The sequence below is a fragment of the Caloenas nicobarica genome, chromosome 18 (assembly GCF_036013445.1).
Source record: "Caloenas nicobarica isolate bCalNic1 chromosome 18, bCalNic1.hap1, whole genome shotgun sequence".
In the NCBI taxonomy this organism is placed as follows: Eukaryota; Metazoa; Chordata; class Aves; order Columbiformes; family Columbidae; genus Caloenas; species Caloenas nicobarica.
In genome coordinates, this window is record NC_088262.1 from 12,670,196 (window position 1) to 12,683,462 (window position 13,267).

At 47.7% G+C, this 13,267-nt stretch overlaps 1 protein-coding gene across 2 annotated transcripts in view; it reads right to left on the bottom strand.

Moving 5' to 3' along the window:
- Window positions 1-13,267, bottom strand: part of MAP2K4 (mitogen-activated protein kinase kinase 4) — a 94,874-nt gene that overhangs the window by 22,117 nt on the left and 59,490 nt on the right. For both annotated transcript variants that reach the window (XM_065647563.1, XM_065647564.1), the window contains exons 5-6: window positions 3,098-3,217; window positions 101-152 (exon numbers count right to left, since the gene is read on the bottom strand). In XM_065647563.1, coding sequence (XP_065503635.1) covers window positions 101-152; window positions 3,098-3,217 — 172 coding nt within the window. The remainder of the gene's footprint in view (window positions 1-100; window positions 153-3,097; window positions 3,218-13,267) is intronic.

Genomic DNA, 13,267 nt, shown 5'->3' on the forward strand with positions numbered 1-13,267 from the left:
GCGGTAGTACACATGCTAATTAACACTTGGTCTTGAAGCAAAGGTTGCTTAAAATCCTTGCAATTGTTTCTGTAGGCAAGAAGAAAAGACATGAACTCACCTCTGTGAATGATTTTCAAGTTTTCTTTTAAGTGGTTTAGTGCTTTCACAGTCTAAGGAAGAAAAACAGATGAAAAATAAGCAAATATCATAAGATTCTTGTGATTATTAAACTTCTGGACATCCAAGAACTGGGGGGAAAAACATTCAATATATTGATATCTCAATGCTGTAATATGTCATGTAATGAAAGCATTTTTCTCACAATCTTTCCTGCAAACAAAAGAGAGGGCACATGCTTAAGTAAACATGTATCACTTGTTATAATTCGGAAAGATCCCACTCTTGGAGAGGAGAGCAAGAAGTGAAGTCAAGCGACTTCTGATGTTAGTTATCTCGAGTAACATCTTATTTCAAGCACTCTGCTGTACTTTTGCAGTAGGTAACAACTTCCCATTCCACTGGCTGGGCAGCAGCGTGGGGAGCAGCAGAGGAGCCTGTTCTGATTTAACCATCAAATGGAAGAGACACTTAGGGAGCCTGATTTCATAGGGTGATTTAAAAAAACCTTGAAAATTCACCATTTTAATTAATTTCACTTCTGTTGAAAAGACCATTGAAAACCATGGCCAAAAGACTGCCTTGAAGCTGATGGTAAGAGTTCATGCTCCACTGCAAAGTCCTCCGAAGCCGCACGACTGTGAGAATGAAGTCTGTCACTGAGGAACGTCTCTCAAAAGACCGGTGCTTTGTGCTGGCCCAACCCCGCGTACCAGGGTTCAGGCAGTAAAGCTCTGGCAGGCTCTGGGGCAGCTCAGGTGTCTCCTCCTCATGCCCACCTTGCTCCTCCAGTGCAGGTTCCTGCTCCGGCAGCAGGAGATACCTGTTGTCTCTGAACAACAGAGCGTCGATCGATTTTTAGGCAGGTCCGCAGCGGAATGAGACTGGATGGTCTCCTCAGACCTAAGCTTCAGCAAGAGAAAGTCTGCTGGACTTAATGACTGAACCTTGGTTTAATTCCCAGCTGACTCTGTCAGAAGCTTCTGTCCCCGCCCTCAGGCAGGTGAAGCAGAAGCTCACAGCTCTTTAACCTAGACTAAACCAGCTCTAACATGACATGAAAGGTTGTTGGGACATCAAGCTGCAAGCTGCAGCACAAACCTAACCTGCACACGATGGGGCTGCCGGAGCAGGCACACACAGACCTTCCGCACCTGGAGCCACCAAGGTCTAAGATACTTCGGGTCAGTATTCTCATACCAGAGTTAATACATGTCGTTTCTCGTTTGTTTTCTAGAAAAAGGTGCACAGAAACAAACCCAAGACCACAGTATCTAAGAAGAACCTGTCTCAGGTCCTACAGCAAGTCTGTGCAGAGGATGCCGCTCAGGAGCTGCTGGGGCTGGGCAGCCTTCAGCTGCAACGGGAAGGACGGACAGTGGTGTTCCATGAGCAGCCCACAGCTTCCCACACCACACATCTGCTGTGGGTATCAGGCATGGAAAATTTTACATTACTCAGCACATCCACCCCTCACTCCCAGGTCAGAAACAACCCAAGGGGCCATTTCCCTGGCTACGACTGAAAGCTTTGGTGCGCTCTCACAGCATGCTGTCTGCACAGGGTAAGGAGAGAAACTTCTTCAAACCTCATCTCAAATCTCTGTCCAAACTATCTTCATCAGGAAAACACCTTGCAAGGCCTGCCTCAGCCAAAATGTGGGTCAGCATGTCTCTAACACCTGCAAACCCTAAAAGGATCTCCTTTTCTTTCTCCTGCAGAATTAAGATATAACTCCAAGCAGACTACTATGGAAGGACAGACCTTATCCAGCCGTCTCTTGTCCAGGTCTCAAGACTTGCTTTGGACAGTAACACGTTTAGTTCATTTTCATTCTTGGCTACAAACATCTAAATATGTGACAGTACACAAGCCATCAAGGCAGCCTGTTAGCTGTAAGAAACGGCAACAGGTCCAGGGAGGGTCAGCATTTTATAAAGATGCCCCTAAGAAGAGCGAAGATGGTTTTCTCCCAAGATCAGGCACTGAGCAGAATTTGCCCACATACTTCCAAGAGGTCACGGTTTGTGACTTGCTGAGCACCTTCCTGTCACGCTGACAGCTCAGGACACCAGCTCAGTGCGGCCTTCACGTGCTCATGTTCTTCGCTGTGAGGCACTGCCACAGGCTGCCCAGACATGCTGGGGATGCCCCATCCCTGGCAGTGTTCAAGGCCAGGTTGGACAGAATTTTGAGAAGCTGGTCTACTAGAAGGTGTCCCTGCCCGTGGCAGGGCATTGGAACTAGATGATCTTTAGGATCCCTTCCAACCCAAACCATTCTTATGTTTCTATGATTCTGTAGAGAGGCAGTTTGTCCATCTGTCAACAACACGGCATGGCTTCAGCATTCACTCACATTTCCCCCCGTTATTCCTGAATGGTGCTTCACTTCTGCAGCCCTTCATTTCCCAGCAGCCTCACTGAACTAATTCATTTGGCTTGGCCTTGATTTTTTTTTTTTTATCGGGCCAGGACTTCCAGGTTAAGTCAAGAAAGCATCAACCAGGTTCTCCACTTGCCAAGACTCACTTGTACTTTTGGGAGCCTTTTGCACAAGGCCACCAGAGGTTCCTCTGGACTGGACTGGCACAGCATCCCCTGCAGAAATCCAGTGGATCTGACAGATTTTTATGGGCAGCAGCAGGACAGAAGTTTCAGGAAACCTTTCAACACCCTTCACAACAACAAAAGGACAGACAGCTCATCTATTTTAGGCACCTTCCTTGGGATGAGATGACCTGCACCCAGCTGCCACTGACACCACCACCACAAAACAATCCCCGAGGAGGGGGCTGGCGCCCAAGTACAGACCCCAGGACCTGCTTTTTCCATCATGCATCATGCTACGAGAAAGTCAGAGCATAGTCAAGGATTGTTAAAACTGTGGGGCAATACAACAGCAAATCGACCAGCTTTCTCACATGGGAGTGAAGGAGATTTCAGTTGTTCACATTAGCTTCAAAAGCATACACAAAAATGTTTAACAAAATACTCACAGCTAAAGTGATTTTGCCTAGGATTTCTTCTGGAATAACATCATCTAATACACTATATACATATTTGTAAAACTTATCAAACGAGGTAGACATGAGCTCCATACAGATCCAACAGTCACCCTGAAAAGAGAAAAGAATTTGTGTTACTGTCAAGATAAAAACGAGAAAAAAAATCCAGAGAGCATAGGGAGATCACTTGAATCCAATAAAATACATTAACAGCAACATGCATTTGACAGGAAGGATGGAATCGTCTTGATTAATTTTAGCAATGGAAGACTTGCCCCATATGCACTTCTCCCCGACTCCAGCAGAGGAATCTGGATGACCAGCTCAGACCCGATATTACATTTTAGATGCCTGAATCTACGATGAATCCAAGTTCCAAAAACTGTTTGGCTCTCCAGAAGGCTGCAGGCACAGTGAAACACCAGCATGCACAGTAAGACTTTAAAAAAAAAAACCACCTTCATTTTGTGACTACCCTGCAGAGGACAGAAGATATTTCAGACAACGTTTGGAGATATCATCTAAGCTAGAGAAAACGAAAATACACCTAAGTATGTGGGAGGTTTTGTTGATTTGCATCTTACAGTTAAACAATTTAAACGCAGAAAATCGTAAAACATACTCTTACCTGCATCAAACCAAGCTAAGCTGAACTATCATAGCAGAATGACGTCTTTTTATCAAACTCTCTGCTGAGATCTGTAAATCGACCTGCTCACAACAGATTTGCTGGGGATCAGAAATGGATCCCCACAGTACAGAAGGACTTAATCTTTTGCTTTAGTGTATATATACCACACGGTGATGGACAGCTTAGCCAGGGATTGATCTTGTTTACTTCTTTTGAACATTTTACCTCCAGTTGATGATGACAGAAGGCTTTGATTGAGCTACTTCTGTAGACTCACATACTTCAGACAACTCTCCATTGCTAGAAATACAAAACCACTAGAACTAGTGTTCAGAGCAGGTGCTGCTTGTCTGGTTACACCCGAGCTGTGCACTCCTGGGATATGAGAAGCAACGGAGGAGAAACTCCCCCAAGTAACTGTCCTACAGAAGGCAGATTTTTCCCAACCTCGCAAAACACAAACCAACCAAACTCTACATTAATACATGAAAATGAAATTAAGGAAAAACACCAAGGGCACGGACATGCTGGAGGTGTGGCGAAGCCCCGCGCTCCCATCCTGCACCCCCACATCATTCTGCTTGGAGCAATCCCCTCATGAGAACAGGAACAATTCTCGAGTTACATTTAGCTGATGGAAAAGCTTGTAGAGCCACAGGTTTTAAGGTCAAAAGGACTTTTCTGCCTTTCAGAATGACCTCCTGGGAAGCATAAGCCAAGGAACTGCATCTGCCAGGATGCCTCCATTCCAACTGCTTAGTTTAGTGGAAACAGTTCTCAGCAAATGTGCTATCAAACACTGCACACCGCTATCCACAGTGACAGCAGAGCCGCCCAGCTCGGCCTTGAGCTGCTCACACACACAAATGTCAGGCTGCTTCCAGCAAAACAGAGGGATCTGGGGGTTCTGGTCAGTGGCAAGTTGAACATGAGCCAACAGTGTTCCTGGAGCCAAGAGGGACCCGTGTCCTGGTGCACCCCGCACAGCAGGGCCAGCCGGGCAGGGAGGGGATGGTCCCGCTCTGCCCTGCGCTGGGGCGGCCTCACCTGGAGCATTCACTGTGTGCAGGGCTGGGGACACAGGAGAAAAAGGAGATAAAGCTGCTGGAGAGTGTCCAGAGGAGGGACACAAAGTTGGTGAAGGGTTTGGAGGGGAAGCCGTATGAGGAGCGGCTGAAGTCCCTGGGTTTGTTCAGCTGGAGCAGAGGAGACTGAGGGCAGAGCTCATGGGGCTGCAGCTCCAGCAGGGGAGCAGGAGGGGCAGGGCTGAGCTCTTCTCTCTGTGACAGGGACAGAACCCAGGGAACGGCAGGAAGATGTGCCAGGGGAGGGTCGGTTGGCCATGAGGAAAAGGTTCTTCACCCAGAGGTGCTGGACACTGGAACAGGCTCCCCAGGGAGGTGTCACGGCCCCAGCCTGACAGTGTTCAAGGAGAGACTGGACAACGTCCTCAGACACACGGGGTGACCTGTGGGGTGTCCTGTGCAGGGACGGGAGTTGGACTCAGTGATCCCGGTGGGTCCCTTCCAACTCAGGACATTCTATGAAAAGCTATGAAAACAGACAGCAAACTGCCAGAAGTGTCCCACGTACCACCGGCATTACAGATGCTGCTGCTTTAATGACAGTGAATCCACCACCGTCTCCTGCCAAGGGAGGGATTCTGCCTCTGAAAGCCTCTCCCTTCTGAGCAGAGGGGATCTGCTCTCCTAGGAAGGACCAAGCCACCGGTGGGCTGGCTGGAGAAGATAACTGTGGTTTCAGAGCCACGGGCAGCCTCATTTTACGCTGCTCATTTGGCACCGGGGTTTTTACACCAGCACAAGGCAGAGTGGGAGCTCACGTCATCCACCCAAGGGAAATGGCTGCTACAGGCCTGAGCCCAGAAAACACGCATGTCACCCAAAACGAAGCAGGAGGGACTGATCCCAAAGGACACAGAAGCAGATACCATAGCAAGAGAGGCAAGAACAGTGCAGCAGGAAGAGGACACGACCAGGGAAAGGGGAGTCCACGCTGCTGGAGAAGCTGAGACTGGCTATGGATTAATGTGGCTGCGGACTTGTTCCGATTTAAACCGCACAAATGAAATTAGGCAACACATGCAGAAAAATTCCCTTTTCAGCACTGGCAACAACAGCAAAGCTCAGTTGAGGCACTTGTGTACTACTGAGAGTGGCTCAGAGAAAGCAATGTGGATCCAGCACTAGTGATGTGCAGACATGAAGTGAAACTGGAGGCACACCAGACCCTCACAATCTGTAATGAAAGCAAGTGTGGACTTGTTCTACTGGCTGCAGGATCATTCAAAACACTGCTTGTTTTGAACAGCTTCATATAAAAAATTGGTACTGTACTGTATTGCTATGTTATTGTAATGAGACTGCGGGAGGCTATATTTGTCCAAGAATACCCGAGCATTTCTGACAGCCTGCAGCCTTGTTTTATGTCCAATCACACCAATGTTGTGAGAGCGTCTTCAGTTGCCCAGGTTACAACAGCTGGTGTTTGTACGGCAAAAGCAAACTGAAGTGAAACAATAGGCAACCTGACTAGAGCCATTATCATAATGAAAGCTTCACAATATTTATTGTGCACCTGTGGGGTTGGGAAGTGTGTGTTACTGAACAAGTATAATAAATTGTTCTCCAATGTTAATTTAAGCACCAAAAAAACCGCCTGTACATGATTCTAAGTACCAGGAAAGACCTGGTTTACTTGGTCTCATGAAGTATATGCTATATAGAAATCCTGGATGTCTGCATTTATTGATCTGGCAACAGAAAAATCTACCTGACCAACATGAATTTATGTCAGCAAGATCAATGAAAAAAAATGGCAGATGTCTGAAACCAGGCAGCATCATTAAGGCTGGCGGCACAATTCAAGATGCAGAGATGAGACTTTTAGGGACATGGGTTAGTGCCAGAGTTGGGTTATGGTGGGACTCGATCTTGAGGATCTCTTCCAACCAAATGATTCTATGATTCTTTGAATGTATATAAACACCTGAAGCGAGGGGGCACAGAGGATGAAACCAGTGGTGCCCAGTGACAAGACCAAAGACAGAGGGTTCAAACTAGAACACAGGACGTTCCCTCTGAAAATCAGGAAACACTTTTTCACTGTGAAGGTGACTGAGGACTGGCACAGGTTGCCCAAGGAGGCTGTGGAACCTCCACCCCTAAAGAAATTTAAAAGCTATGTGGACACGGTCCTGGGCACGTGGCCCTAGGTGGCCCCACTTGAGCATGGGCATTGGACAACGTGACCTCCAGACGTCCCTCTCAACATCCATCATTCTATGATACTGTTATACCGACACGTTATCACATCAGCGCACAGCAGGGAGTCACCAACCTTTTATGCAAGTTATATCTACACTAGTGAGAGAGAATGAAGAACGTCATCACTCCTACGTATCCTTATGTGACAGAGAGGACACTTTTCCTATGGACTGGGGACTGATCATGAATCATAAAATCATAGAACCATAGAATGTCCTGAGTTGGAAAGACCCGCCAGGATCATAGAGTCCAACTCCCGTCCCTGCACAGGACACCCCACAGGTCACCCCGCGTGTCTGAGGACGTTGTCCAGTCTCTTCTTGAACACTGTCAGGCTGGGGCCGGGACACCTCCCTGGGGAGCCTGTTCCAGTGTCCAGCACCTCTGGGTGAAGAACCTTTTCCTCATGTCCAACTGACCCTCCCTGGCACATCTTCCTGCCGTTCCCTGGGTTCTGTCCCTGTCACAGAGAGAAGAGCTCAGCCCGGCCCCTCCTGCTCCCCTGCTGGAGCTGCAGCCCCATGAGCTCTGCCCTCAGTCTCCTCTGCTCCAGCTGAACAAACCCCGGGACTTCAGCCGCTCCTCATACGGCTTCCCCTCCAAACCCTTCACCGACTTTGTGTCCCTCCTCTGGACACTCTCCAGTAGCTTTATCTCCTTTTTCTCCTGTGTCCCCAGCCCTGCACACAGTGAATGCTCCAGGTGAGGCCGCGCCAGCGCAGAGCAGAGCGGGACAATCCCCTCCCTGCCCGGCCGGCCGTGGGCACAGACGCCCTGAATAAGGCCAATGCAGTGAAAGATTTCCTTAAAAATATAATGTTGTGCCTCAATAGCAAAGACAGCAAACTCCTTGTATCAACTGGCCAAGGATATGTTCACAATTCACACAAATGTTAGCACCGTGCTACCAACACATCCACACCGGCTCTTCTCTCTTACCAGCAAGAACTCCCCACCAGCTACTTTATCCACCTTCCCAGGCATGTTTTGCAACTTGCAATGACTTTTTCATTGAATAATTTTATCAACTATTGAGCTTGTTGGTTTAAACTTGGCTTGGCTACACTTGCACTGTGTAGGAGTCACTGCTGTCAGACAAGGCTTTTTTGCTCTTCTCCTCTTGAGAAGAAAAGTTCCTTTGAAAGAGCAATTAGTGTGGCTACGATAATGAACCACACACTCCCAGCCTTACAGGTACTGTCTCAAACTAGATTAGCTGTAAAATTTCCAGCAGACAAGAAAAGATTATTCTATTTTTTCTCAGACCTAAAAACCCTCCAAACAGCAACACTCAGAGCAAAAGTCTCAGGGTTGTCCAGCGTGGTCCTACGGCTCAGCTCAACACTCCTCTCTTCTCACTAGAACAAAGTGACATCAGCGATATCTTTGCAGAAATCCTAGCAATTGTCTTTTTTTTCTCCCCCACTTAGCAAGTACTGCTTGGAGAGGTAACAAAAGGAGCTGAGTGACCAGAGCCTCTTCAATGTGGCATCTCTGGTGACTGACATGGAAAGCCCTGCGTGTGTTTGCAGAGTCAGTGTTCTCGCTGGCACGGGATGGAGAAACCAACGCGCTTCATGGGGCCAGGGCAAACCTCATGAAGTTCAACGAGGCCAAGTGCAAGATCCTGCACCCGGGTCGGGGCACACAGCAGTGTAAATAAGGCCTGGGAGGATGAAGGGATTGAGAGCAGCCCTGCAGAGAAGGACTTGGGGGTGCTAGTGGATGAAAAATTGGGCATGAGCTGGTAACTTGTTTGCAGCCCAAAAAGCCAACTGTATCCTGGGCTGCATCAAAAAGAGCGTGGCCAGCAGGTCAAGGGAGGTATAATACATCTCTCCCTCTGCTCCGCTCTGGTGAGAGCCCACCTGGAGAACGGCACCCAGCTCTAGGCTCCCCAGAACAGACAGGGAGCTCTTGGAGCAGGCACACAGGAGGCCATGGAAATGCTGCAAGGGTTGGAACAGCGCTGCTGGGAGGATGGGCTGAGAGAGCTGGGGTGTTCAGCCTGGAGAAGAGAAGGCTCCAGGGAGATCTTCTTGCAGCCTTCCAATGTATAAAGGTGGCTTATAAGGAAGATGGAAAAACGCTTTTTATCAGGGCCTGTAGCAATAGGACGAGGGGTAATGGCTTTCAACTGAAAGAGGGCAGGTTCAGATTGGACACGAGGAAGAAATCTTCTACAATGAGTGTCGTGGAATGCTGGAACAGCTTGTCTGGAGAAGCTGTGGATGGATGTCCCATCACTGGAAGTGTTCAAGGCCAGGCTGGACTAAGCTTTGGGCAGCCTGATCTAGTTGAAGATGTCCCTGCCCATGGCAGGGGGGTTGGACTCAATGATCTTCAAAAGTCCCTTCTAATCCAAACCATTCCGTGATTTGATGATTTGATGATTCATTAGCCAATGAATCCCTCCTACAGCCAGTGTAACCAGGAATACAGACAGTAGCACGACTACTTCTTCCACCCTTCGCTCCAGGCCTTTCTCTTTCTGATTCTCTTCATCCTCCAGCCTTTACCAGATGCAACTTTCTTCTCTCTTCTGTTCAGAAGTCAGTCCATGGACATGAAAAACACTTCAACTGCCACACATTGCAACGTCAGTGCTCAGAGATTCTTTCTGTTATTGAAAAAAAGGTTGACTTTTTCTACCTAGGATCATTAGAGAATCAAGTAATAGAGCAGAACCAAGTAATACAGCAGTCTGCTCAACAGCTGCACTAGCAGAACGCAAGATGCTGTAACATCATGGGGAGGTCCAAAGGGAAGGTCACAGCTTCATCAGCGAGAGCAGGAGCAAGCAGGGAAACATCCCAGGGAGGACCTGACCCCAGCATGTGCACTGTCTGGTGTCAGCGCAATGAAGCCCCTTCCTCCCCGCAAACACTGTCTTCCACTTTTTCAGCTTTGTTCCCGTTTCATTAAGCAGGCAATTTAATCTCATCTAGTGGGTACCAATAAACTCAAGCAAAGTCCCGCACACAGCAATCAACTTGTAGTTTTTGCATTGTTACACATGACATTATATACACAGACATACATAATAATAGAAAAAGTCCCATATGATTAAAGAACAAAAAGTAAATAATATTTGTGAAGATGCTGTCTGCTGATGGACAAGCAGGACCAGAGAAGACTTTCCCTATCAAAAAATGCTTGCTGAACAAGTGAGACAGAATGGGACCAGCAGAAAATGTTTCTGTAGTGTTTTTTGCCTTTCGAAACTAAACTTTTCATACTAACAGAGTCTGCCACAGTAATCTGCCTGTTCACAGTTACCTTCCTGACTGAAAGCTCAGATATTCATCTGCCTTCAAAAAAAGTCCCTGAACCAATTTGCTTTAGTACTCACGCTCCACAGCTGTCAGGGCCCAAGAGCTCAGCTCTGGTTCTCCGCACCAACAGTTCACCCTCCAGAGAGGCGACCTGCCTTCCAGAGCAGCCCCACTGCTGTTTGCAACCTGCTGGCACCTTCTTGAAATCAACGGATTGCAAAAGACTCCTACTCAATGTTTAAGCTCCTCTAAAGAGGCTCAAATTGGAGTCTTTCACCTTTCAGGAGCAGACAGAAGACCTCCCATCTGAAGCTTCATCCTTCTCTGGAGAACTGGAATCCCGGCTCAGAGCAGGCAGTCCCAAGAGGATCTGCCTTTTAGACCCGATTTCCTTAATTTTAACCTCAAAATGCTGGAACAAAGAGCTTTGTTTATACAAGTTTTGTTGTAGGACTTCCTGAGAGAGGTTCAGTCTTTAGAGATGTCCCCACGTGCTCTTACGCTCCAGGTGATGGTGCAGCAGTGACCTGGATCATTCACAGTTATTTGGGAAGAGATCTGCTAAGGAGACTGAGGACGTGAGACAGGTTCAAACATACTGGTGAAATTATTTTTTTTTCCCCCTTGCTGTGCTGTCATAGTTTCCTAGCTTTAAAACATGCAAATAATATTAGAACATGTAATTAATATGACAAGACAGAAAACCTTAACCGAGCATACTGGCTCACCGCTGTGTACCTCCGAGGTACGTGACTTGGAATATCACCTCGGCAGGCAGGGACCGAGGGGAAGGCTGCTCTCGTCTCAGAAGCAAATAGCACTGCTGCTGAGGGTGGGGGGAAAAGGGGATTCCAGGGACCAAGACGATATAATGAGAGTGACCTGATCGAAACCTTTCCCAGACCCAAGGAGCCCTGCCTGGCTGCAGGACAGGATTTTTGGAAAAGACAAAGGGTGCACCATAAGCCAGGCTGACAACTGGCTGCTGATCAAGGTGGGGTTTTATGCTATTTATGTATTTATAATCACATTTTGGGACGTGCCCAGAGCTGCACAGAGGTGACAGGCTCACACAGCTCTGAGCACGTTGCTCATCAGCATCTGGCAAGACACTGTCTAGCCAAAGACTTTTCTTCACACCAGCTGACAGCCTTATCATTCGTGTTTCAGCAAAGTTGGAAATTTTAAGCCAAGGCTGAGGCTCCACACTTGGCAGGAGCTAGTACTGTGTGAACATGGACAACGCCTCCTGGCCCAAAAAGGCTTCGTGTTTAAACAGATAAGAGAAAGCAGAGCATGGGAAAAGGAAGAATTATTACCCTTATTTTAGAGACAGATTTAAAGCCAGACCAGTGACCTGGCAAAATTACAGAGGCAGACACTCTAGAAGCAGGAACTGAAAATTCAGTCCTAGTTTCGGGCTTTAACTACAACATCGACCTTCTTTCTCCAACATTTCGCTGGTAAAGCCCAACTAGACTCTGCACAGGCTGCTATACCCAACAACATGCAAGGATGACAAGCAGCCAGTAGGTCTTTATTTTCCTTCTTCCCTTGAGTAGATCTATTGGATTTGTGTTGAAGCAGTGGAAAACACGCATGGCTACATGTCCATCCCTCTATACTGTGCCAGCTTCACCACCAGCGCAATTACAGCAGGAGGAATTATCCACACATGCACAAGAGCTGCAGGAGCCGCTGCTCTCTGGAGAAGGGGATGCAGAATGACTATAAGCAGATGTTAACAATAGTCACAAACATGCAGTGATTAACACCATATTGCTGCCCATGAACAGCTAAAGTACATCAGGACTAACAGGTTACTTTCATAGCTTCCAGTGCTCTAACTCTGTTCTTCACTTGGAAGCATTCGTGAAAGCAGCACATCGAACAACCCACTCCACAGCACACAGTGTCTATGCGCATAAAAGGGCAAAGCAAAATCATAGCCCCTAGGCTAGCTATTGCAGATATTGCTCCTTTCAAGAACAGTCATGCTATTTCAGTCTTTGTCCCAAAAGGACTCAGTGAAACTGGAAAAGATGCAGAGAAGAGCAAGAAAGATGACCAAAGGTCTGGAAGGGGTTCCATGTATGACTAGGTACGACATGACAGAGGGGGAATATGGCAACTGTCCATAAAATCCCCAGTGGTCTGGAGAGGGTGAATAAAGACGAACCGTTTATTGCCTCTTCAAATACAAAAACTAGAGAAACCACTGGGGCCACCACTCAAAACATCAGGATGAAAACTCAAAACAAATCAAGTTGATGGGCTTTCAAATGAGGGGTGGACGACCAAGGAAAGTGCCTCTCAGGGAGCACCATGGATGAAAAAAATGTACATGTATTCAAAGGGAAACCGAACACTTTCATGGAAAAGAAATCCAGTAAGAGTCACTCAGCACAAAGACAGCACGTCTAGCACAGAAGACAATCAGCTGCATGTGACCGAAGGCCATGGTGAGGTTATCACACACACTTCCACAAGCAGATCCTGAGGGCCATGGGCTTTGGGCTGACCCCATATGGTTGCCCTTGTTTCCTTATGCATCTGCAGGTACAAACCACCACAAGGCAGAAGCTCTGACCCAGCCTGGCTACGTCTGTACACCCATCAGACATCCTGTGGGGAGCTGTGACCCCATTCCAGCAGCCACCTTCCTTACAGGGATACAGGTTGTCAACGTGGTCACCTTTTGCAACCATACACATAAAGCACACTTGCATCCAAGCACCGTGCCCAGCCCGGCAGCACACACGGACCCAGAGCTCATCAAGAGAGAAGAAAAGCAGGAAAGAGGGAGAGACTGAAATCCGCAGAGAGACATAATGAAGGGGAATAGCAGGTGTGTGCTCAGCAGCACCCAGATGGCTGGGACTCCTGGTTAAATACCCTTGGTTAAAAGCGGAGAGCTAAGAAACCTAACATAAATTAACCTTCTCCTCCATATTGCAAGTTGGCAACT